Source organism: Aquila chrysaetos, chromosome 16, assembly GCF_900496995.4.
Source record: "Aquila chrysaetos chrysaetos chromosome 16, bAquChr1.4, whole genome shotgun sequence".
Classification (NCBI taxonomy): Eukaryota; Metazoa; Chordata; class Aves; order Accipitriformes; family Accipitridae; genus Aquila; species Aquila chrysaetos.
The window spans coordinates 4308369-4334077 of NC_044019.1; the positions used below are offsets into that span (position 1 = coordinate 4308369).

The following is a 25709-nucleotide window of genomic DNA, read 5'->3' on the forward strand; positions in this document are numbered from 1 at the left end:
ATTTAGATCCAGCCGTGGAGCAGCCATGTGACAGATAAGCCTGGGATCAGACAGCCCCCCCCCCCTCCTCCGCCGCCTCCGCCAGCAGTGACTCCTGCCCACCGCCCTGGGGGAGCAGCGCTAATTGCCCTGGGGCTAATTGCAATTATGGCACAGCCCGGAGCACCACTGCGGGCGCTGCCTCAGTTTCCCCTTGGCCAGGCGCTGAGCCGGGCTTATATTTTTGCAGGAGAAAAGCACACGTGGTATATTTTTGCATTCGTAGTATATTTTTGCATTCGTGGTATGTTTTTGCATTCGTGGTATGTTTTTGCAGTCGTGTGAGCTCACCCGGCAGCAAACCGGCAGCTCGATGCCGGGGCCACCCCTGTTTTGGGGACTGGCACAGCTCAGAGCATCCTCCCTGTCCCCCATATCTCCAGGCCCGGGCGAGCACTGGCCCCGGGCACCCCATCACCGGGAGATAAATCCTGCCGGGTGCCAACCTGTTACATCCCAGGCAGGCGGCCAGGCACGGGGTGCCAGTGCTGCTGGAGGTGCTAATGAGGCTGAAAATTAAGTGTTGGACTGGGAAGCATCCCACTGCCACACTGGGTGCTGGCAGGGACACCGGTGACAGCACCAGCCCGGCAAACCCACCTGTATCCCCAGTGCCCATCGCAGGGCTGGCAAGCCGAGAACAAGAGGCGAGGGAAAAAAAAAACCACCCAAACCACCAGTTTTCTTTACAAAATACACAAAAAATTCAAATCCGTGACAATTATATACAAAACAAGAAAGATATAAAACGTGCGGAATTGTCCTCTTTGCACCCGTATAGAAAAGTGTCCCATGCTGGAGCAGGCGCCGGCTCGCAAGACCACCGGCCCCCGCGGCATGTCCCCCCCCCGGTCCCGAGTCCCATCGCCGGACATCCTGCGCCCGCAGCGTTTCTCCTGCGCCGGCAACGTCGCTGCGGCTACTGGGAAGCTGCCAGGGGGAGAGGATGGGGGGGGTAGAGGGGGGTCCAAGCCCCCGAAGCTCCTCCATGGGTGCTTGAGGGTCCCAGGGAGGTGGGCTCAGCCGTGCCACCCCTTACCCATCACCGTCCCCTCGGGCGCCACATCTTCCTCCACCTCTTCTTCCTCCCCGTCGAAGTACTCCTCGTCTTCCTCGGCTGCAAACGGGCGGTCAGACGTCACCACGGGGCCACCGGGAAAGGCAACGGGTGCCACCGGGTCGGTGGGAGTTGGTAAAGGGGCACTGGGGGGTCGGGGGCTGAATTACCGGGCTCAAAGTCCAAGGCGCGGACCGCCTCGGCGAGGTGGTCCAGGCTCACCGAGAAGGCGTCCATGCTCTCGTAGCCGTGCTCGATCTTCTCCAGCCTGCCGCCCTTGGAGGCCTCCACGATCCTGGGCGGGGAGACCACGGCCGTGTCCCCCCCAGGTCCCCTCACCGGGCTGGGGGACCGCGGGGCACCGGGGCGGGGGGGGTCGGGGAATCCTTCCCGCGCTTGCCTCCTGGGTGCCGTCGGCAAATCCCCGCGGCCGAATCCTGCCCGGCTGCGGGACTGAGGATGCCCGAATTTTCCCCAATTTGAGCACTTACGTTTTAATGAGCTGCTTGGCGTTCTGCGGAGGAAGAGAGCAGAGGTGAGCGAAGGCACGCGGCAGCCGCCGGGATGTCCCCAAGCCGGTGGGACACCGTGCGGTCACCAGCGGGGAGCGGGGGGGAGGTTTGGGGGTCTCACCATGAGGAAGGCGGCCCCCCCGGTCTCCTCCATGGCTTGGATGGCCGTCTCCACCAGTCGGCTTGATTTCTCCAGCTGCTCTTTGTACTGGCAGATGAGGCCCTGGACGAAGCCCGTCTTGTCGCCCTGCTCACGGGTGATGCGCTGCAGCAGCTCCGACTTCTTCTCCTCCAGCAGCGCTGCCAAGGCATCGAAGCGAGCGCAGAGCTCCTGCTTGGCTGCCTCGCTGTTCTCCTGCGGGGACGAGGGGCAAGGGATGCCACGTGTGTGTCCCTCGGCACCAGCAGCATCCCGGGAGCTTCCCTGCTCCGTGGGCTCCGGCTCCCTCCCGGCCGTCCCAAATGGCCCCCGGTTGAGGTTTCACCCCCGGGTTTCGGAGGGCTCCTTTTTGCCCTTTCCTCACCTCGGTGCACCGGCACGAGTCCTCCAGCTGGGAGATGATCGTCTGGATCCGGTCGTTCCCCGCCACCAGCATGGAGATGCAGTTGTTCAGCTCCGTCTGGGCGGGGGCGGATGGACAGAAACAGCTTGAACCAGCGGGGACGGGGACAGGGGACATCTCCCATCCCAATGTGGGGACAGGCTGGGCATTGCCCGGCCCCAGCTCTGCTCCCCCCACGTCCCCCCCAAGCTACGGCCGCTCTAAATATAGGCTGTCTCCTGGGCGAACTCACCCGAGGGGCTATTAATACCCTGTGAGCGCGTCCCAGTGCTATTTGTGGCGTCCCCAGCTCAGCACATCGCCCCGGGACCAGCCGTGTCCCCCGCGGCCCCCCCCCGTGTCCCCCCCCCGCCCCCCATACGGCACCTTCTGGCCCTGGAAGACAGTTTGCAGCGGGGCGACCTCGCAGTCCTTGTGGGAACCGAAGACTTTGCACATGGAGCAGGTGGGGACCTCGCAGGTGACGCAGTAGATGTTGATCCGCTCGTCCTCGTGCTCCTTACACATGGGGTGCTCCCCCTTCTTCAGCGGCCTGCTGGAGAAAGCGGCACGGCCGCCGTGACGTCCCCGTCAGGGTGACATCCCCATCGGGATGACGTCCCCACTGCAGTGATGTCCCCGCCGCGACGATGTCCCCGTTGCGGCATCACCCCCACTGCGGTGACACCCCCACCGATGCTGCGCAGCCACCCCAAAATCAGGTCCCCGGGAAAGAGGCCGGATCCTGGCATAACCCCACACTTGCTCCTTCGGGAGCTCTGTGCCTCCGTAAGTCCCAAGCCCAGTAAGCCCCAGTTTAAACCAGCGTGGCACTGGGCACGGCAGCAGTCGGCACCGGCGGGTGGGGGGCCCCGGGGCTGCGCTCCAGGGACGCTGCACAAGTGCCTAATTTTAGCTTTGGGCTGCCGGGATTTATTGTTGTCACCCAACGCGTGACCAGGGTGGGGGCACCCAGAAACCCCCCCCCCGGGGGGTCCCAGCCAGGGGCTGCAGCCAAATCGTCCCCTCTGCAGCAAGGGGGGGGATGTGGGGACAAGCCAACCCACCGAAGCAAAGACAAGGCTGGCCCCCCCAAGCCCCCCCCCCCCAGCAGCCACAGACACCTGCCCCGTGCCATCGTCCCCGTCCCCATGGCTCTCAAACAATATTTACAGTGGTTCAAGGAATTTGGCCGGGGCCACCGCTCTGCCTCGGGAACTTGTGACCCCTCTGTCCCATCCCCCCCCCCAGCTGCACGCCTTTACTGAGTGGGCCCCCCCTCAAACTGTCCCTCTGCTCCTTATCAGCCAGCAGTGCCCGCTGTCATGAGCAGAGCCCAGATTTGTCCCCCCACACCTCTTATCTCCCACCGAACCCTCCAGCTGCGGAGCGTGGAAGGGACAGGACCTGTCCTGCTGCCACCCCCCCCCCCCCCAGGGACCCACCACCCCCCCTGAGCCACCCAGAAACCCAAATTGCCCTGGACCGGGAAACAAGATTTGGGTCAGGGGAGGAAGATTTGGATGGGGAACTACTGAGCCAGCAGAAAAGCCCCCCAATTTCTCTCCCAGCTGCAATCTCCTGCGGTCTCAACGACGGTGCTGGGGCTCGGGAGGTGGCCATCCCCACGTCCCCGTGTCCCCGTGTCCCCGTGTCCCCGCCGGGACAAGGCACAAGCCATCAGCCACGGTCTCCTGTGCCTACCTGGAGCACTCCTGCTTGTAAATGTCGATGATGTTCTCCACCAGCAGGTTCCTCTGCAGCCCATAGACACCGTGACGGTCCAGCAGAACCTCGTGGCGGCACGACGGGCACCGGAACCGTCCCCCCGAAATCACGCTGCCCCGGCTCTGCCAGTATGGGTTGGCAGCCTGGGATGGGGAAGATGAATATTGGGGGGGGGGGGGGGGTGTTCCAGGAGCAACCCCACAGCTCCGTGAGCGTTCCCAGAGCACCACGAGCATCCTGGTGACTTCCAGCCCGAGCAGGGTGGGGGGGGAACGGGCGCGGGGACCCCCTCTCACCTGGAAGACGTCGTTGGCACACTTGCGGCAGAGGTTGTGCTGGCAGGGCAGGATCACCACCGGCTTGCTGAACATCTCCAGGCAGATGGGGCAGATGAGCTGCTTCTCCAGGCTCTCCATGGGGTTGCCATCCCGCAGGATACCGGCTTGGAAATCCATCGGCACGACGGCACGCTCCTCTCACCCGCTCTCGGCTGCCGGCAGCACCCTTCGTCCCGCTATTTATAAAGCGCTTCCCGGTCATGTGGAGCCAAATCCCAAAGCGGGGTCGGGTATCTGGGGAAGCAACAGCACCTGTCACAAGGGACTGAGCCATCAGGATGCGGCCGGCCGCGGTAAACAAGCTGGGGACAGGCTGTCCAGGAGGCCCTGCCCTCCCGTGCTGCGGCTACTGGTGTGCCAAAACTGGAACTGGGGGGTAAACAGGGACAGGCTTTGCCCTGGGGCCAAATTGTTGCACACCCTGGGGGTCAGCGTGGCCGGATCCTGGGGCTGGACCCCGTAACGGCATCGGGGTGGGGACGGGGGGGGGGGGCAAAAACCAGCCCCACGGTCATTCAGATGTTGTGATGGTGCCAGGAACGGGGCAGAGCCGGGGCCAGCGGCACGGGGGGGGGGTGGCTTATACAGAGCATTTCCCTTCGCGCCCCCAAAACGCAACCATTTCTGGGGTGCAAACACGCGCCTTGTGCTTGGAGGGGAGAGGCAGCACCAGGGAGATGCGGCCCCCAGGCCCGGCACACGCACCGGGGTCCCCCCCTTCCCTCCCCAGGCAGGGACTGGGGGGCTCTACTGTACCCCCAGATGCGGACGTGCACGGCCGCGACCCAGCCGGCCCCTCCGCTCGGTTGCAAAACCTGACCCAGAAATGGCTGACGGGGGGGGGGGGAAGCGACCGAGCACGGCCCCTCGGGACCCGCACTCGCCGGGGAAAACAGCCCCCGGAGCACGGTGATAAACAGGGTGGCGTGCCAAATGCCAGGACCCCTCCACAGGGATATCTGTAAATATTGGCAGCTGGACCGGGAGAGAGGGGGTAATTATAGCGCTGTCGCCTATGGGTGATGCTGGCAGGGGGACAGGGTGGGGTGGGACGGTGGCTGCTGCTGCACCCGCAGCGACTGCGGGCAGGAGGGCACGAGTGCTGGGGCGCAGGGGTGCACGAGTACGCGGGCGCACAAGTGCGTGGGTGCAGGGGTACATGGGTGCGCAAGTGCAGGGGTGCGTGGGTACACAGGGTGCAGGGGTGCATGAGTACATGGGCGCACAAGTGCATGGGTGCACAAGTGCATGGGTGCAGGGGTGCATGGGTACACGGGGTGCATGGGTGCACGAGTACATGGGCACACAAGTGCATGGGCGCACAAGTGCATGGGTGCACAAGTGCATGGGTGCAGGGGTGCATGGGTACACGGGGTGCATGGGTGCACGAGTACATGGGCGCACAAGTGCATGGGTGCACAAGTGCATGGGTGCACGAGTACATGGGCACACAAGTGCATGGGTGCACAAGTGCATGGGTGCAGGGGTACATGGGTGCGCAAGTGCAGGGGTGCATGGGTGCATGAGTACACAGGGTGCAGGGGTACATGGGCGCACAAGTGCATGGGTGCATGGGTACATGGGTGCATGGGTATATGGGTGCACAAGTGAAGGGGTACATGAGTACCTGGGTGCACAAGTGCATGGGTACACAGAGTGCATGGGTACACGGGTAAATGAGTGCACAAGTGCAGGGGTACACAAGTACCTGGGTGCACCAGTGCATGGGTGCCATGGGTGCATGGGTGCCATGGGTAAATGAGTGCACAAGTGCAGGGGTACACGAGTACCTGGGTGCACAAGTGCATGGGTGCATGGGTACACAGGGTGCATGGGTACATGGGTGCACGTGTGCGCAAGTCCAGGGGTACATGGGTGCATGGGTAGAGGGGTGCATGGGTGCACAGGCCCCATTTTCACTGCAGCCAGCCCCCCCCAGGGCAGGGCAGCCCCGCAGCTGTTTCGGGTGCTCCTTCCGGGCAGGCTCGCATGTCAACCAAGTGACTGTGCTGGGACTGGCCAAGCACATCTTGCAAAATCGTCCCCGTTTCAGCACTGTGGGCTCTTCCAGGGAGGAGTTGGCATGGAAGCAGGGCTGGCCGGGCGCTCAGGAGGGCAGCGCGGGGGTCAGCTACCGACCGGAGCCAGAAGTGGGGTACCCAGATGTGCACCCATGCCCACGAGCTGGCCCTGCTTGGGGGTGGCATTGATGAACTAATTGCTTCTGGACTCGATTAAGGGGATTCGTGGGAATGGAGGGGTTGTAATGCCCTAATCAGCTTTCAAAACCCACAAGGGACTCGTTGGCTTCTAATTGGCTTGGGGCAGCTTAGGCATGGCCCCAGGGCACTAATCACCCCCGGGCTCGTTCCAATTAACCCCGGGGAGGTATGAGAGCACTTGCTCTGGCGGGAGCGTATCTGAAAGGCCTCTGCTTGGTCTCTGAGCAGCGGGTGGCCCTGGCTTCTCCCAAAATGACCCTGTGATGCCTGCACAATGGGTTGAGGAGACAGCGGGGACCGTGACAGCAGCCCTGTGCCCCCCAACTCCTGTGCATGGGGGGCACCTCCGGCCCTGCAGCCTGCAGGGGAAAGGGGGCAATGGCAGAGAGCAGGGCACGGAGAGGGGGGACAGCTCTGCACCTGTGCCACTGTCACGCAAAGCCAGAGCGCAAACAAAGGTACGAGGGACTGCACTGATTTTTTTTTTTCCCCCCTTAACGCCAAGCAATGAATTACTAAACAAAAATAACAATAAAAAACCCCCCAAACACCCCCCAAAAAAGAGGAGGGCCGTTATTGCAAAGGAGGGAGGAAGAGGATGCACAAAGCGCCGCGCAATCCCTCCCACGGGCGGCTGCAACGGCGGCGCGCGCCGCCCGGGGCGGCGCGGGAACGGCACGCGCGCCCGCGCCCACCCCACCCGCCCGCCTACCGGCGGAGGGGGCGCGCGCTTCCCGCTCCCCCTCGCCGCCGACCAATCAGAGGGCGCAGAGGCGGCGCTGGGGCGTGGCTCCCGCGGGGGCGTGGCGGCGGCGGCGGCGCAGGGGAGGGGGAGCCCTATAATGGCGGCCGGGTGGAGGCAGCGCGGTAGCGGCCCTGAGGTAACGCGGTGCCTGGTCCGGCCCGGCTCGGCTCGGTGGCGGGGAGCGGGTCTGGGTGGTCGCCCCGGTGCGTCATAGTGAGGGCCACGCTACGTCGGGCCCACACGGGTGGGGAGGGTGGGGGTCTCCGCCCCAGGTGTGTGAGGGGGCCCCGGTACCTGCTGAGGCGGGTAGGGCCCAGCGGGGCGGGCTCCCCCTCCTCGGGCCGCGGCTGACGGGGTGAGACCTCGCTCCGGGCCTCCGCCCGAAGCGAGCCGTGTCTCGGTGGTTTCCCTCTGGAGCAAGGTCCGCCTCGGTGCAGTCGGGGGTCCCGGTGTGACAGCCGCTTGTAGGGCCTCCCTGGAGGAGCAGGGCGAAGAGGAGGGGGGGGGGTGTAATTTATTCTGTTCCGTAATTATTGCTGCTAACGAAGCAGCCGGGGAGGGAAAGGGCTTCCCCTGTGAGATGCCGGCTGCAGCTTCCCAGGCCTGCAGGAGGGAGCAGGGGCAGGCCCGGCCTGTTTGCTTTGCACTGCCTGGCCTGTGCCCGTCCCTCTGCCAGGGCCCTGCAGCTTGGCATGAGCTGCCGTGGGGAGCAGGCGGCACTTCTCATCGGGTTGGGCAATAAACCTCGGTGGTGTTTCCAGACCAGCCTCGCCCGCTGTGGGGGCAAAGGAAGGCAGGTAGCAACCCCGACGCTTGGCAGAATGACAGATCCTGTCTGGTAACAGCACAGAGCTAACTGACTCTCGACATGGGAGGACGTTTTCTGCTCATTTTGAACCTGATGTGATAGTGTTTGAGTAATGCAATCTTTTCCTCAGGAAATATTTGGCCACTGGTGAGATTACAGATCCTGCTCTTCTCCCCTGCATGGGAGGGGCTATTGGCCTATCAGATCTGAGTGTGCAGGCTGTAATCTTAATCTGTTCTTCATAGCCCTGCTACAGGTGCAGGCTCAATGCATCTTGTGAGCAGAATCTCATGGTAATGTGTTTCTTGGGCACATCACACTTGAGTTCAAAATGTTCTTGTAAATGTTTATCACAGAACTTTGCTGCAAGGTTAAAATGTCTGTGTAGATTGCCCTGAGACTGATGATACCTCTTTTTCTCTCTCTTTTTCTTTTTTTTCTTTTTTCTGGAAAAAAAAAAAAAAAGTACCTAAAACAGTGGAAATATTTGAAAGCTTCCTACTAATAACAGGCTGTTTTGATGTGGTCCTTATTGCCTGGTTTACTGACATGAAGAGAATTACATTTGTCACTGGCAGTCTTACAAACTATTTTAGTTTTGCTATGCTAGCTGTGACTTTTTTTTTTTAATTATTTTTGTGTTTCATTCTGTTTGACCAGTGATAATTGGCTAGCCAAGCTTTTTTTCTGTCTATAGTCAGTGTCCCATTTTGGTTGTTTGTGTAAAGGTGGTGCTGGTGTGTTTTGGTTTGTAATCTTGCAGGGAAGTGTGCAGGGAGGGTCATAAATCTGTAGCAGTGTTTGGTGGCTTGTTTTTTGTGTGTGTGTGTCTTTTGTTTTACTTATAGAGCAATATCTTAAATTTTGTCCTTTCCCTGTTGAGCAAAAGTGAAAGTTAGATGCTGGGTACAAGCTTCTGCAATCAGTTACCCTTTTTAACTTTTTGTAACTGTAGGCTCCTCATTCAGAGGAGACTAGGTGAAAAATCATAGTAATATTTAAAAAATAAATCGGAAGCAATCTGAAGCATCCTCTTGTCTTACTAAAAGAATTTAATGACTAAGCTATAACAGAAACATTTACTTATGCAGTCACCTCCATAAAAGGCAGTGTTAATTAAATCTGTTACTGCCCAACTGCAGGCTTCAACTAGAACCTCTCCTCTGCTATCCCAGGCGTGGATGGAGGGCATGATACCGTACTATTATTCCCACAGATGTTCACGGAAGACACTGAGAGAAAGGAGCAGGAGCATACACAACAGTCCTGTCTCAGTACAATACAAGTCTAGGTTTGAATTGTTGCCACCTTGAAAACTGGGCTGTATTTGAAATCTTAATAGTCCCACCAAAATGATGTAATTTCACTTTTAACTAGTCCGTGGCAACAGGTACAGGTTTACAGGATAGCTTCTAGAATGTTCTAGCACTTGAATGCAGCGTTGCGTTCAGGGTAACGCTCAGAGGCACTGGCCTGTTAATTGCAGGGTTTTGATAGGCCCGATTATTGCTGCACCAAGCCCTATGGGGGAAAATACAGCCCAGTTCTTGTTCATAAGTTTTAGTTCTGTGGGTTTTTCCCCCTTCCCCAGAACCCTTGATCTTGAAGATGGTGAGTAGCCAGCCTAAGTACGATCTAATACGGGAGGTTGGTCGTGGCAGTTATGGTGTGGTGTACGAAGCAGTCGTCAGGAAGACCTCTGCACGGGTCGCGGTGAAAAAGATTCGGTGCCATGCTCCAGAGAACGTGGAACTAGCTCTGCGTGAGTTCTGGGCACTTAGCAGTATCAAGAGCCAGCATCCCAACGTCATTCACCTGGAGGAGTGCATCTTGCAGAAAGATGGTATGGTGCAGAAGATGTCCCATGGCTCCAGTTCCTCCCTTTATTTACAGGTACATGAAGCTGAGGTAATGGGGTGGAAGTAATTAATATGGATGTGTAGCTGGGAGGGAAGGAGGTGGGTAGCTATGATGTTTTGGTTTTTTTTTGAGGTATGCTTAGTTAGGAGAGGGTATTGTTTGCATTGTTGACACCCAAAAATTATTCTGTATCTTTAAAAGAGCGTATCTATTGAACAGTCACCTGTATCTTGTAGTTTGAAGCCATGCCACTCTAAAAGACTCCAGAATTTTTTAATGCAAATCTGCTTTGATAATTTAAGGAAATGCCACAGGTAAAGCAGAAGGGGGTGCAGGCTGTTGTATTACTTGATAGAAGCCCTCCTGCAGGGTTAATGAGCAGACCTGTACTAATGTCTTGAGACAGAGCTCCGAAGAATTTCTTAATCTCGGATGTCCTTGGAAGAGGAAGTAACCGTCTTGATTTAGGAAGCCAACACTTAAAATTCTTTCAGAAATAATAAGCAATTGGTAGTGTGTGGTGAGCCATTTTCTTTTTTGAATAAATAACTATTAATCTCTTCCAAGAGAGGTAAAGGTTTGATAAATAAGGGAATAAATATCGCTTGCCCTGTGTGACTACTGAAAGTGTCCTTTAAGTCGCCTTTAAGTTTGAAGGTGCATATTTTTGAAGAATAAGTAGCTCTGGAAAGACTCTACGGATAATCTGATTCATTCCCTTGTCAAGAAGCTGCCCCAACTATAAATCATCCCCTGGCAGAAATTTGTGTCTCTAGTTTAAAAAGTCAGTAGCCCGCTCAATGTTTATTGTGTTATCCCTAGTCAGCTTTTATAATTTCAGTTTTTATTGTTGTCATTCTTGCATGTCTAATGTAGGACCTTTTGTTAGTGAACATTCATCTGACAACCCTTCCGGGCTGTCCAGATCCCGTTGTGCCGAGTGCTGTATGAGCCTGAGAAGGAGGATTCTTGCCTTTGTAAACTTGCTGTAGCTTGGTAGTTGTTACTGACCTGCTTTCATGAAGAGATTAGGGTAAAATAATACTGGCTAGCTCCTGTGGGAGAAATTAGTGCCTTACCTTCCTAGTCGTGAGTGGCTCTGTGAGAGATTGCATCAAACTTGTGGACAGCTGTACAGGGAGGAGCTTAAAAAAAGCAGGGTGGAACTGCAAGGTGGGGGAGAGCTTTCGGATCACCTGCAGCATTGTTTTTGATGGTAGTGCCTGTTAACAATGCAGCACATGGATCCCTGTCTGGTGCAAGCGCTACAGATTGTTTTCCTGCTCCAGAGAGCAAAGAGCAAAGGCCAGAGCTGAGTTGACTCTGAAGAGACTGGGATCAGTTTATAATAGCATGTGTTAAAATAGAGAAAATCAGATCTCCCTTGGCTTGCCCTCTCCTCTCCCCACCCCAGGTGATATTACGTTACAGAGCTGAACGGGTGCAGTGTGTGAGGAGGCTGGCCGGGGAGGGGGTATTAGTGTCTCCTGAAGGGCTTTGGGGCAGGTGCTTAGCTGGTGTCAGCTGAGCTAAGATAGTAAAGCAAGAGTCCTAAACTAGTCTAGTCTTGTGGTGCTTTGCAACTGTCACAGACGTGGTAGTGGATTTTGTTGTCTTAATGCTCTGAACTGAGATGCAAGTACAGCTTCTGTACAGCTGTGTGGAGGAGAGAGCTGTGTGTGGGTGCTCACTTGGCAAAGGAGACTCCCTGCTGTCCTGTGATACCTTAATCTCACTGTTACTGACTATAAGACCTAAATATGTATTTTTCTAGTTCTAACATGGATTTACTGTTTTAAGTTGATCCCATTTGAGTACTAGCTGTGCTTGTAATTAAAGGTAGCTATAAATTGGTAGCAACTTTGCTCTTGGATGGAAGAGGTTGCTTTTTAAGGCACTTTAAAATGCCTCTCTAAACATTAATAGCTACCTTAATTTTTGAAAGCCTGTAGGAGCTACATTTGGTTCAGTATACATTGGTTTACTACTAACAGAAATAATTGCGAGACTTACCTTCCAGAGCATGCCAAGAGCCACCTCAGAGGAGCTGAAGAGGCAAATGTGTAGTTGTGTAAACAGGATTAGTAAAACTGACTGCTGGTTTTACTTTGCTTCTTGTATGAAGCAGCTATTAGAACTGGCTGCTCAAGCTACTCACTGCTTGTATTCTAGAAAACAGCTAGTGGGTGGTGATGGTGGGAAAGGTGTTATGTGCAGCAGCTGTTCAGCTGTGCCTGTAGACTGGCGTTCTCCTGAGTTAAGGGATCCTGTGTTAACACTTGCTAGAATACATTAATGCGCAAGGAACAGAGAATAGGCTTTGAAAATCTATTGTGGCACTGCTTCATCAGTGGAGGACAAATAGAACCCCCTGGCACTGTATGGAGTTTGTTTATACATTAAAGTTGTTAGCAGAATGGGTGGGACAGGCTTTGTTGGGGTGGGACACTGTCCAGCTGAAACAGATGGGAGTGCAATGGCCATTCAGTATCTTTCAAAATACTGTTATCTGGGTCTAGCTCTAGCTTTTGGGCAGGAGTGTCAACTTGATACGCTTCGCGTGCATGAAAATAAGGAGGCTGCCAAATAACATTGTGTTGTGGTTTTTTTGGTTTTTTTTTTTTTTTTTTTACATCAGAAACTTTGCATAAAGTTTTATTTTCACTAGTTGCAATATCTTGCTCTCTGGATTGTCGAGAGGAAGATCCAAACTTCGAGCATTTTTCTATCATATCTTTATATTCTTGTGGTCATCAGGTAGTTACGTTTCTTTTCCTTGTTGCAGCTTGTAGAGACCTCATTAAAGGGAGAAATAGTCTTTGACCCCAGAAGTGCTTATTACCTCTGGTTTGTAATGGATTTCTGTGATGGAGGAGACATGAATGAGTATCTGTTGTCCCGAAAGCCGAACCGCAAGACCAACACCAGTTTCATGCTTCAGCTCAGCAGCGCGCTGGCATTCCTGCACAAAAATCAGATTATTCATCGTGATCTCAAACCCGACAATATTCTGATATCTCAGAGCAGGATGGATGCTAGTGACTTGGAACCTACCCTGAAAGTAGCTGATTTTGGGCTGAGTAAAGTATGTTCAGCCTCAGGACAGAATCCCGAGGAACCAGTCAACGTAAATAAGTGTTTTCTATCAACTGCGTGTGGGACTGACTTCTATATGGCCCCCGAAGTCTGGGAAGGACACTACACTGCCAAAGCAGACATCTTTGCGTTGGGAATTATAATCTGGGCAATGTTGGAAAGAATCACATTCATAGATACGGAAACAAAGAAAGAACTTCTGGGGAGTTACGTCAAGCAGGGGACAGCGATCGTCCCTGTTGGAGAGGCGCTTCTAGAAAACCCTAAAATGGAACTGCTCATCCCCGTAAAGAAAAAATCCATGAATGCTCGAATGAAACAGCTGATCAAGGAAATGCTGGCTGCGAACCCGCAGGACCGACCCGATGCTTTTGAGCTAGAGCTGCGATTAGTCAACATAGCTTTTAAAGACAGCAGCTGGGACACGTGACCTGCCTGACATCTCTCGATAAGAGCTGCTTCTCACCTAACTGATGGTGCAACTTAATGGCAGTAAAAGAAACGAGCCTGAACTCAAACCTGCAGGTGTAGTTTCTACCAAACGAATCTCTTTTTGAGTTTCGTAAATGATACGAATGTGAGTTGGCCGTTGTGTTAACAATGCGTTGATGTGTATAATACCAGGATGTTACATGCAAGTGTAAGATGTGACGATGTTTGTTTGTGTATGCTGGCGGTGGGATGTCTTAAGAGCTGAGACTTGATTTCCAGCACTATGTCATGGAGTATTTCGTACATTCCAGTTTCCTATGTCAGTATTAGGAACTCTTATGGAAAAAAGAGATTTGCATGCTGGTAGTGCAAATCTTCAGGCTTTGTAAAGTAATTCTGTGTATATATTTATGTATACGAGTGAGTGGGAGTGTATGCCACTTTTCTTAAATTATTTGCTATGGGTCTGAATGATTGCGGTCTGCTAGAAAACTAGGTGAAGAAGATAGATGAGAAGCATTCCTTCTTCTCCAGGCCTGAATAACTTTATTATTTATTTTTGTTATCTAATGTCAAAGGTAGGGTCTGAGACTTGACTTTGTAGACAAAAAATGCAATGCAAGGGGATCAGCAGTTTTTTAAAGTGCTGACATGGCCAGGCTTAGCACTTACAGCTTAATGAGCTTGTCACTGAGGGAGTCAAATTAAAAATGGATGCAATCAGGTGCTAGCATGTTGGCTAGTTCATTAATCATTCGATTTTGCTTTCTTCTAATAATCAAATACTTTTAATCAGTTAATCTACAGTTTCACAACATGCTCTCTACTCTTCTATCTATAATCCAATAGCACCTTCAGGATTTATAATAGCAGAGTACTGTGGGCTTAGTTTATGGAAATGGGGGTGAGGGAATCCAGCAGCATAGGGTGTTATTTTTAAGATTCTTCAAAATATGGTGGCAGCACAGTTTTCCTGTTAACTGAATCTGACTAGTAATACTGGTCACAGCCTCTTCCTTTCTGGCACTGCTTCTAATCTGGTAGAGATGAGGAGATAAAGGGGTGACTATTTGTCTTGTAGAACACACCTATTCTCAAATATGGGAGAAAACTCAGTAACCAGTATGTGAAAGGTATCTGATTTGTGTGGCAACCTTGGCTGATTTTTTTATTTGTTTTCCTCCATTTAAAGAAGTAATATTTATTTAAAAGCACATACGACAGGATGGAAAGCTTTGAAGTAGTTGTAAGAGCTGGGGATAAGCAGCTCTTACTCCCCAGAAGCAGACTGATATGCTAAGAGAGGTTTCACTGCAGCCACCTGACACTGTACCGCAGACAGAAGCTGCTTTGTAATAGTATAGCACTTAGGTCACGGTCCTGCACCCACAAGAACATTCTCATCGATTTGACCTTTTGGAAAAAGCAGAGTCTTAAAAAATTGCCTTTAAAGCTGCAACAAAGGCTAGCTTTCTTAAAATCAATTTAATGGTTTGGGTTTTTTTTTTTTTCCCCAAAACTTACCTGAAAACTGCCGTAAGTATTTCCTTGTATATTTTTTTTTCTCGGATACTGTTCCCTCTCAGTGCTGAGAGCAGTTCTGATCAGTCAGGGTTTATTCTGCCTGAGTAGGAATAAACAGCACAAACAAAATATAATTTTTTTATTCTTCCAAAAGCAAAGGATTCTGATTCTACCAGACTTCTGAGGCTTTACAGACTACAGGTGGTTCTTACGTGGTGCTGTGTAGAGCAGGTGCCAGATACCCATGGGGCCTTAGTTCTTAATTCTTGTTATTTTGCTTCACTTTATCGTTTAAGGCAAGTTGTCTAAACAGTGATGCTTGGACAAATACACCTTGCTGTCTGTAAACAATGTAGATTGCTTAGAAGATGCTAGAGAAGTAACTTTCAGAAGACAGTGTTCCTGACTACAGCAGAGTGCCTCACTTCAGCATCAGTTGGCAGGGACAGAGGCAGCTGCGTCTTACCAAGGATACAGCCTGTTGCCTGTGTGGATGTCCCAGTGTTGCTCTTTCCCTGCAGGGAGCTTAGTCTATAAAAGACGACTTGGAGCCTATCTGTGAACAACAACAAGGAGAGATCTATTTATTCTTGTGTTCTAGAAGGGGAGATATGTTTGTTCTCATGTTTTAACTGAGTTCAATACAACTGAAGCCTCAGCTTGTTACTGAAAGGAGGAAAACAAACCTCTTGCTGTCTGTGCCAACACTGTTTCACAGTACTTACATTTCAGCATGGTCATACGATGAGTAAAGTTTTAAGAGGGTATATCACTTTTCCTCGTTAAACTTGATCTCTACTTTTAAAAATACCTTGCTAACTTCCTTCTCTCTTGCCCACCAAAGTCAGAATCAACTGTGTTATCTTGAAGTATGAATCCTACTACAGAATAATACTACTTACCTCTAAGGCACTTTGCAAATCATGTGATTCTCCTCTGAGGTATTTCAAAGGATGCACACCAAATGTGCTGCCTGCCTGCAGTGCAGAAATGAGTGAATGGCACAGGAAGGTTTTGGGTTTTTTGACTCCCAAAGTGTTTCTTTGCACTGATTGCCACTTTAAAGGGTGGGGGTACCTGAAATCCCTCTCATGGTGCTTAGCCTTGCTGTTGGGTGACACTGAGTGTTTCCTTGGTTAACACTGAATGGTAGTCCTTGAGGTCTGTGTTCTGTTTGATTTCTGTTGTCTGAGGTCTTTGTTTTAAAACCTTTGATAAATCAAATTGTTGTAGCAGCTATGGAGTTACTCACCAGCGTGACACAAAGTCAAGATACTTTTCAGCACTCAGAAAAGATTTTTTTTTTTCAAATCTTTCTTTAAAAACTGTAAAATATATTTTATGGAGAATTTATAATGAGGAAATTTATTGTGTAATTTATTAAGTTCATGACTGTTTTTGAAATAAAATCTGAATTTCAATGAAGTTTCTGACCTTTCTACAGAGAAGTGCTTTCTTCTCAGTGCAATGTCATCTAGCTGTGAGCAAAGCTGCAGAAGGGTTTATTTGCTGTGCTAGGACAGAAGTAAGCTGTAGTACTTCACAGTCACACCGTAAGTGATCCTAAGCTTGTAAAAGGTGCTAGGTTGGCTAATAGCTGTGCTGCTCATCGTCTGTGGGTAGCGGCAGTGCCAAACTTCCACTGCTGGAGGATTTGACAGGGGGAGGCCAAACTGGATGTGAAAACAGAGCTGGCTCCTGGACCACTTGAAGTGAGCCATGTCTGTGGGCCCTGCGGCTTCTGCCAAGCCCTTTAAGAATCAAAACAGTGCTCTTCTGGGTGTACCTCATTTTCAAAGAGGGGATTAAAGACTAAAAGCAGCATTCTTACATCCAGTATGTGCTTGAAGTTGTTATTACAAGCAGACTGAGTACCACCCTGGGCTGTAAGGGAATCTCTGGCAGGCTCTGCCTACCCTGCTACTGGTACTGCTGGATTTTTGAGGCTGCAAATAGATGTTGCTGCTCTCCTGGGCACTGATGCTCCTCTCGCTGAAGCGAGCCTTTCCCCTCTAGTTCCTGCCTGTGCCAGAGTAGGATTTCACCCAGAAAGCTGCCAGCCCTTGTTCTGTGGGTGAACCTTGTTGTCCCCACTGTGCAGAGGGCTGAAGGCAGCCCAGCTAATGTGTGTTCTGCTGGGTTTCCCTCCTGCGTAGGAGGGCAGAGTGCTGCTGGCTTCGGCTGGAGCTCGTGGAGGGAGCAGGCGTGTGCAGGCTGCTGGGGCTGAACTGGGTGTAAATGGTCTGGAGGTTTGTGAGGGACAGTGGCCTGCTGGTCTCACATGCCCCGAGAAACCTTAGAAATAAAGGTGAGGAAACACTATTACTTCTACGTGCTACAAGAGTCTAGGAGTCATTTGCATGTTTTAATTAACAGTGCTCTGGAACAAAGGGTTGTGCAGACTGGGAGTGGGAATAGTACAAACTGGAAATGCTGTAAATTGTTTTGTCTTGCCATTTCTTACCCCCACAACAAACCCAAGCCCAGTCATCTCCTGCGTGCCGTGCGCTTGCGTTGTTGCCTGAGGATTCCTGCGTATCCTGGTGCCAGAAATCAGCAGATTCCCCACCTGGCAGGAGCTGTGTGGTTAAGCCCGTAAGTCAATGCAGTCATTGCAAAAGAGAAAGGGATTGAAATTTAGATTATTTTTTATTAAAGGATAAGCACCTTAATTAAAGGAGAAGGTCACACATATTTGATTAGTTGCAAGAGTGGTGTTTTTAAATATAGACACAAGCTAAATTCCTCCCCCGCAAAATGAAGAAAACTAAGCCTACATACTTGAAATATATCTAGTCCATAGAGGAGGGAAAAAAATCTCCAAGGAAATGCCCTGGTGCAGAAATTAGATGTAACTAAGGCTGTGTCTCAGCTGGAATAACCCAACCTTTGCTTTATTTTCCTTTTTTCTGCAGAATGCCGAGGCCTTGGGCTCCAGCTTGCCCAGCCCATTTCCTTGGGCAGGGCTTGGCTAGGCGATCCCCGCTCTGCAGGGCTGGGCTTGGGAACTCGCCTTGTTTGTATTTTCACTTTGTGTTGGTTTAAACAGAGTTTTCCTTCACGCCAGCCAATCGTTGCTCCTGCACAAAGTGCAGCGTAATGGCAGATGTTGCTTTGTGGTTGAGATAAAAGTCCTGTCTTGGGGAGCCAGCAGCCGCCTGCCCGCCCCTTGGAAGGGTGCCCTCGCTTCAGAGAAACAACTTTTTTTTATTCCCCCCGCCAGTGCAGTGGCTAGCTGAGCAGACACACATGCACAGGTGGCCTTTGGACTGCGGACTGCACAAACGGCTGAATTTTTGTGTTGCTTTTCCCTTTGCTCCACCCATATCCAGTGAATCCTTCTATGGGGTATCGATTGTTAAGTGTTTTTAATCTTTACTGGTGGTTTGTGTGGTGAACACAGGGAGTTGTCCCACAGATAACTAGTTAGGAGTATTTAAACACAAACTCTATTTAATGGGCACTGCTGAGCGTGTTTAGTTTCCTTTTCGGTTGGCGGGGCTGGGGAGCCGTTTATGCAAAGTGCAATGTCTATTCTGAAGTGCAATGAAGGAAGAGGGATGTGTCTGAAATGCCACGAACTGTCCAGAGCGTTTGCGCTGTTTGGGGAGGGGTGGGAGGTGGAAATACAAGACTGAGCTGCTGCAGATCTCTCTTCATTAGCTCTGTAAGTGTTTTTGGGGAGCCTGAGACCGCAGACACTTATAAGCAGAGCGAGCGAAGCACGGAGAAGTCGAGTGACCTGAAGGATGAGCCAGCACCACCACTGCGTCGCTGCGAGGGGAGCCGGGGCCCAGGTCACGTTCTTCTGAAATCCCTTTGTTCCCAGATGAATTTCCAGATTATTTGGGTGCCTGAAGCAGAAAGCAATTGCATAAGGGCTGCAGTTCATGAGGAGCAGCCAGGGCCGGCACAGGGGCCCGGGCTGAGCCGTGGGGCTGGTGGTGCTTGGAGACGCAGCCGCTCTCTTTGGGGCAGCCCCATATTCCCAGCTCCTGTCCCACACTCCACCAGGTAAAGCGTGCTGGGCTGGGGTGCTGGAGGACACAGCTGACTTGCTTTGCGTCCTCCTGAAGAGGGCAAAGGGAGAGCTGCTGCTAGAATTGCAAGTGCTCGGAGGCCTCTTTAATCTCCAGGGTTTGAGATGAAAACAGATGCAACCTAAAAACCTTTGCGTGTCCCTTGCAGCAGGTGGTGGGTTCAGCCCAGATGCTCGTTGTTGACCCTGGGGAGCCTTCCCTCAGTCCTGGCAGCGCCTTCCATCTCTCTCTGCCTTTCCTGTCTGTCCCTGTGGTCCCAGTACTGACCTGTTTTGCTCCTATCGTGGTTTAACCCCAGCCAACAGCTAAGCACCACGCAGCCACTCACTCACTTCCCCCCCACCCAGGGGGATGGGGGAGAGAATCAGGAAAAGTAAAACTCGTGGGTTGAGATAAGAACAGTTTAATAGAAAAGAAAGGAAGAAACTAATAATGATAATAGTAACAATAATAAAATGACAATACTAATAAAAGGATTGGAATATACAAAACAAGTCATGCACAATGCAATTGCTCACCACTTGCTGACTGGTGCCCTGTTAGTTCCTGAGCAGTGATCCCCCCAGGCCACGTCCCCCCAGTTTATATACTGGGCATGATGTCACACGGTATGGAATACCCCTTTGGCCAGTTTGGCTCAGCTGTCCTGGCTGTGTCCCTTCCCAACTCCTTGTGCCCCTCCAGCCTTCTTGCTGGCTGGGTGTGAGAAGCGGAAAAATCCTTGACTTGGTGTAAACACGCTGATGTTTTCCGTTGTTGCAAAGTAGTGTTATCAACATTCTCCTCATACTAAATGCAAAACCTAACACCATACCAGCTACTAGAAAGAAAATTAACTCTATCCCAGCTGAAACCAGGACAGCTCCACAGGCACTGGGCAGCCGGCAGAAGTCAGCAAGGCCGGCCGGTGCCCGCGGTGGGTTTTGAAGCCCCGGTTGGGGGTATGAACATCCATGGGAGACTCAGCATCTTCTCCTGGGCCCAGCTGCTGTCTAGTTTCTACTTGCACCGACTTGTGGGTGGCTGCCTTAGATTAGGTGTTGGTTTCAGATTTATTCATGCCCATTTGAGCCCTTGATATTTTTAAACTTGTATAGCAAGCCTTCCACTCCTGCCCTCTCCCGAAGGAAAGCGCCTGCACCCTGGGCCCTTTCTGGCTTGCAGCCACCCAGCTCCCGTGGGCTGCTCTCCGGGCGGTGGCATTTGCATGGACCTCAGACCAGAAAGAGCTTTTGTGGGTTATGAAAGTAAAGCGGCAAGTAGAAACAGATGGCTGTGTTATCAGGTGTTGCAGTCCTGTCTGCATCTGGTCACGGTGGAGTTAAAGTGATATTTTTTTTTTTAATTATTTTTATTTTTAAAGGAGAAGTGCATCTGGAAAGGACTGAATGGGACACAGCTGGCTTCAGCCCTCCTGCTGCCTGTGGGCATGGCAGCCTCTGGCTTCTCCTGCCTGCTCACCCAGATCCATCAGAGCTGTGCTGGGAGCCCTGTGCTGGCCATGCTGCTCTGCTGCTGCTCCTCGAGCCTGATGTGTGGGTTATGGGGTGGGGATGTAATTAGCAGGGCTGAGAAGGCCGTGTCCGCCCTACCACGAGCTGGGAGGGAGAATGGGCTTGCAGGGAGCTGGGCTGTTTAATTGGGAGCTAGACATGCTCTGAAAAATGGTGTTGGAAGGAGGATCTGTGCTCTGGGACTCATGACCTTTGAGGACTTTCTCAGGCTTTTCTCACCCGCTGCAAGGGCTGGAAGTTTCCATACCTGGCCCCAGTTGCGGCAGGGTTTTTCCTGGGATCGCTTTGCTTGCCTGGCACCGTGCTCACTTCCCAGTGAGCTGGGAGGAGAGGGAAGCAGAGCGCCATTGACGAGCAGAGAGCACCTTGTGAGAGCTCTGAGTAACCTTAAATAAAAACAAGGGACTTTGGGCATCCACATGACTAAGAAAAGCCACCTGGTGCATTCACAAGAGGCTCATGACTTGGGTAATCCCTTCCTAGAAGTTGAAGTGACAAAACCCCCATCACCTCCGCAGGGGAAGCAGGAGCTGCCTGAGATGCTGATGCCAGGAAAGGCCCCTCAAATCATCCCTTTTTGTATCCCAAAGGGAGTCTGCCTCATCCAAATATAACAGTTCAACAGTAAGTGCCTGGCGAGTGCTCCGAGGAGGAGCCGGAGAGGAGGGCGGTCGCTCTGGGGCAGGGGCAGGCGTTTGGGTAGGAGCATCCCATGGGAGCACCCTGTATCCGCCAGAGAAAGGTGAATCCAAGGCTGCTTTTACTCACTTGTGGCTTTACCAGAACGGCTGCCGGGATTCCAGCTTGGAAAATAAAACCTGTCTTAATAAACAGTGACTCACGTTGCCTAGAGTTAAAAATAACGTCCTGTTGGCTGCCCCTCTCCCGCGTGGGAACCCAGGCACTGTCTTCCTGCGGGCAGATCCCAGGGCTGCCATGGGTTTCTCCATCACTTGCCCCCATCCTTTTCCCCAACTTCCTCTGGAGATGGTCGGATTTGCTCTGGCGCGGCCGCATCCTGCACACAGAGCCGGAGTGCTGCTGGAAGCACAACTGCCTGCATTGCTCCTCTCCAGGTTTATTAGAATAGAATAGGTGGTTTGTCCCTTCCTTGCTTTTACTGGGAATTTTTCCGGTGCTGGCAGAGCTCAGACAAGCCCTGGCTGCTTTCATCCTGTTCAGCCTCCATTTTAGCCTCCGTTTTTGTCAGCCCCAGAGTCCTGGCCCCGGCCCCTTTCTGGCATCAGTGCCGTTGCGCAGGGAGGTGCTGGATGCCGACCCAGACCCGGTTCCCGGCACTGGCTTCCCAGCAGCGGCACCGCAGGAAGGAACTGGGGTGGGGGCCAGCAGTGCTCGGGGTCTGGTCCCTTCTCCTCCAGGGACGGAGCGCCCTGGCCTACGTGTCCCGGGATGAATGCCATGACTTTGTCCCCACTGGAGCCTCCGGATCCCCTCAGTCCCTGCAAGCAGCCTGGGCTGGGCTGTACCCCAGCTCTCCATCCATACTGGTTGCAAGAGGGTTGGAAGGAGCTGGGGGGGGGGTCCCTAGGGAGCACTGGGGGCTTTCTCCGTCCCCGCTCCGAGGTGCTGGGAGCCCAGCTCGGGGTGCAGCATGTCCTTCCCCCCCCCCCTCCAGCTGCTGCGGTGCCACGTTCGCAGCCCCCCAGGCAGGCGCTGGGGATGGAGGGGGACCGGGGGCTGCCCCCATGGGAGTGCACGGCCTTCGGGAAGGGGAGAGGGCAGCGGTAAAAATAACCCCTGGGCCAGCTCCAGCCTGTTGTGGCTTCCTGCAATTTACAGCCCTTCCCGGGGGGAAGAGGAGACAGGAACCGGCCTGGCTCGGGGCTGGCTTTGACCCTTTCGCCACCGACGGAGAAAGTGCCAGAAGGAGCCTTCCTCCCTTCTTCTCCCTCGCCGGCCAGGGCAGGATCCTGGGGAAGGGGATCGTGGCGGGCTCCTGCTCCTGAGCTGCACCCAGCATCTTGGGGTGGATGAAGAAAGAGAAGCTGCTGGAATGGGCATGGTTTCCCTGTGCCATTCCTGATGCCCTGTGTGCTGGAGGGACACAGAGACTCAGTCCTGCCTGGGAGGAGGCAGAGATCTCTGCTGCGGATCCCGAAATCCCAGCCAGGCTCCTGTAAAAGGAGGTGGAGGGAGGAGGAGAGCTGGCAGAGGTGAGCTGGAGCTGCAGGAGAAGGAGGGTTAACGCTGGCTGGGTAGAGGCAGGGCTCTGCGGTGTGAAGGCTGGGGCTGGGGCACATGCTGGCAAGGTGGGCTGCTGCTGACGGGGCTGGGCTGGTAAGGGTTAATGGGGTGGCTCTTCCTCTTCCTCAACCTCTATATGAGGCTCCTGCCGGCTCCAGGCTCAGTTTGCTGCCAGCAGCCAGAGGGGCAGGAGCTGAGTGAGACCGGAGCATCCCTGCATCCCATCCCTGCATCCCTGTGTGGGCTCAGGTGAGCGAGAGCATCCTCCACCTGCCGAGCCCAGTGGCTGGGCACGGATCCTGGCAGCGGGGCTGGGCTGGGGAGCGTGCAGGCGCGCTGGTACGGGCAGTTGCATCCCGGGCACGCCGGCTCTGCCGGGGTGAAGCCGGTGGGTGACGGGACCCTGTGCTGAGGGCACCTTCCCTTGAGCGGCAGCGGAGCTCTGCCCGGCACCGCGGGAGGCTGGGGAGCTCATCCCTTGGGAGCGCAGGACCAGACAAACGGCGTGCCTCAGTTTCCCCATCTGTACACCAGCCGCGGAGCCCGTGGGCTGTGTGTGGAGGTGCGTGGGCAGAGGGCTCCCGGGCTGTTTGCTCTCTAGTGAGTCCTGCTCTGCCCGACCCCATGTCCCTGCTGTCACCTGGGGACGCTGCGGTGCTGGGTCAGCCGCTGGCAATGGGGTGGCTCTTCGTGCCCATTCGGGCCTCTTCCGCTCAGCAAAACCACCTGCTTTGGGCATTGACAGCCCTCGCCTCAGGCTCCAGACCCCCTTCCCCCAGCTCCCACCTCCACTGCCGGATTCACAGCCCAGACCCGCACGGATGCTCGGGTACAGCTGAGCAAGAGCCATCGCACCCCAGGGCTAATAAAAGCCCCTTTGCTCCACGGCCCCCCACGCATCGAGCGGGAGAGGTACCTACCCTCCAAGGCAGCCGAGCCTGGCCTGACTGTGGGGAGCACGGCACGGAGACCCCAAAACATCCCCCGGCCCCTGCCCTGCTGCCACCAGGCACGGGCCCAGCCGGGGCAGCTCGCCAGCTCTCCTGCGCACAGGATTTGTTCTTGTTGTCCCTGCGCTCGGAAAGATAAGGTGGCCGGGCTCCGGTATTTTTTCCTGTTGGAAGCTGCTCCTGGGATGCGGGTGAAGCCGGCGGATGCTCGGCGCTTCTCTCTTCCTGCCCGTGGATTCTTCCTGCCTGGGCTGGCGGGGCTCGCTGCTTGGCGTGGGATTGAGGGGATCCCCCCCCCCCCCAGCTCCGCTTCGCCCCCCCATCCTCCTCCTGCCACTGCTGCATCCTCAGCATTAACCCCAGCTCTCCTCTCTCCCCCCAGGGCTGAATCCAGGATCCGTGTGAAGCTTCGTGAACCTCCCCAGCCACAGCACCAGACACCCCCCCCCCCCCCAGCCACTCAGGAGGGGAGCAGAACAACCAGGGGTGCAATTTTGGGGCTGGGGGGGCAATGGTACCCCTGAGCAGCCCCCCTCTTGCCGTCTGCACCTCCAGCAACCTGCGCCTCGTGGCCCGCGGCCGCGGCTCCCCCCTGGCCTGGCTGAACCGAGGCCCCGAGTGTCCGCAGGAGTCGGGGGGCAGTGGGGGCCGGAGGCCCAGCGCCGTGGAGCGGCTAGAGGCCGACAAGGCCAAATACGTCAAATCCCAGGAGGTCATCAACAACCGGCAGGAGCCGGCGCTGCGGAGCTGCTCGCCCCGGTTCTCGCCCCGCGGCCGGCGCCTCCTCGCCCGCCAGCAGTGTAACGAGTTGTGTCAGGGCTCAGAGCTGAGCCGGGAGGGTCCCAGGAAGCTGCCGTGCCCCCAGTCCCCCGTGTCGCGCCGGACCGGCGGCAGACGCCTGCTGAGACCCGACTCCCTCATCATCTACCGGCAGAAACGGGACTGTCCGGGTGGGGACAAGGAAAATGCCAAGGGCTCCGGGCTGGTGCGACGCCTCTTCCAGGGACCCCTCAGAGACAAGCCCCCCAGCTCCCCCCCAGCCAGGGGGCTGGGCGAGGGGCCGCCGGCCCCCCTGAGCCCCGAGACCCCCATGCTGTGGGTGCCCGCGGAGAAGGAGGAGGTGAGGACGCCGGGTGCCAGCAGCGGCGGCGGTGGCGGCGGTGGCATCTTCCCTCTGCCTGGCAGCCCCATGGCGCAGCCCCCCGAGCCCCCCGGCAAGCAGGCGCTGGCTCTGCGCGTCTCCCTGCCGCTCTCGGAGCAGGAGCGGTTCTTTAATTACTGCGGGCTGGACCGGGCACTGGTGGAGCTGCTGGGACGGGAACGGTTCGGACCAGCGGGCTGGGACAACGCCTCGACTCGGCATCCCGGTTCCTGCGAGTCGGAGCCCGGGCAGGCCTCGGAGGGCAGCGAGGGGGACGTGGGACCGGGTGAGGAGGAGCGGGATGCCCGGCTGGGCTCCACCGTTTCGGTGGTGGAACGCAATGCCCGCGTCATCAAGTGGCTCTACGGCTGCCAGAGAGCCTGGGCGGCCGCCAAGGAATCCACCGTCTGAGCGGAGGCAGCCTGGCCGGGGACGAGGACGTCCGTGTGGCTCCCGTTGGCTGGACGTGGCCCCTCGCCCTCGGTGAACGTGGCCGATGGGCTGGTGGCATCCACGGTCCTCGTGCCGTGGGGCTGCTGCTGGCTGGGAGGGCCACCAGGTCTACCCCAGACCCAGGGGTGGGGGTACCTGAGGGGCAGGGGGGGGGAAGGGGGTCCCCTGGGTGACTCTCTCCTTGACCCCAGGGCTGGCAGGCTGCTGTCCCCTGCTGTGAGCCATCTTTTCCATCCTCCCTGTCTCCAGCCCAAGGTGGTGGGATGGGCCCGCAGCCCCCATCGGCCGCTCGTGTCCTGCACCAGCTGCAGACTGGGGGGGGTGGGCAGAGCCTGAGCCCCCCCCCCCCCTCTCCCCGTCGTGGGCAGTGCCCACCCCACAGCCCCCTCCTCCCCAGAAAAGGGGCTGCTGAGGCCAGAGCAGCGCTCAATAAACTTGATTTTCGTCGTTTTTTTTCTAGCGTGGCAGTGTGTGTGGTTTATCCGGGCAGAGCCCGGGCTTGG

General features: G+C 54.7%; 2 protein-coding genes across 9 annotated transcripts; one reads left to right on the plus strand and one right to left on the minus strand.

Annotated features, from left to right (window-relative positions):
- Positions 1–248: 248 nt before the first annotated feature.
- On the minus strand, positions 249–4401 carry TRIM63 (tripartite motif containing 63). 3 transcript variants are annotated; one of them, XM_030038939.2, is made up of 9 exons: positions 4175–4401; positions 3855–4021; positions 2538–2706; positions 2133–2228; positions 1730–1963; positions 1588–1610; positions 1267–1391; positions 1079–1156; positions 249–969 (listed from the first exon to the last, which is right to left on the minus strand). In XM_030038939.2, the coding sequence occupies exons 1-9, from the start codon at positions 4331–4333 to the stop codon at positions 959–961; spliced, it is 1062 nt and encodes a 353-aa protein (XP_029894799.1). In that variant the 5' UTR covers positions 4334–4401; the 3' UTR covers positions 249–958. The 3 variants fall into 3 exon arrangements, with proteins under 3 accessions (XP_029894799.1, XP_029894798.1, XP_029894797.1); XM_030038938.2 differs by having other exon boundaries at positions 249–1156; positions 2538–2703; XM_030038937.2 differs by having other exon boundaries at positions 249–1156.
- Positions 4402–6876: 2475 nt separating this feature from the next.
- PDIK1L (PDLIM1 interacting kinase 1 like) lies at positions 6877–25665 on the plus strand. 6 transcript variants are annotated; one of them, XM_041129013.1, is made up of 4 exons: positions 7267–7319; positions 18567–18700; positions 20307–22911; positions 23995–25665. In XM_041129013.1, the coding sequence occupies exon 4, from the start codon at positions 24124–24126 to the stop codon at positions 25162–25164; it is 1041 nt and encodes a 346-aa protein (XP_040984947.1). In that variant the 5' UTR covers positions 7267–7319; positions 18567–18700; positions 20307–22911; positions 23995–24123; the 3' UTR covers positions 25165–25665. The 6 variants fall into 6 exon arrangements, with proteins under 6 accessions (XP_029894593.1, XP_029894590.1, XP_029894589.1 ...); XM_030038730.2 differs by lacking the exons at positions 18567–18700; positions 20307–22911; positions 23995–25665 and adding exons at positions 9583–9884; positions 12637–16328 and having other exon boundaries at positions 7236–7319; XM_030038729.1 differs by lacking the exons at positions 18567–18700; positions 20307–22911; positions 23995–25665 and adding exons at positions 8458–9884; positions 12637–16328 and having other exon boundaries at positions 7249–7319.
- Positions 25666–25709: the final 44 nt, after the last annotated feature.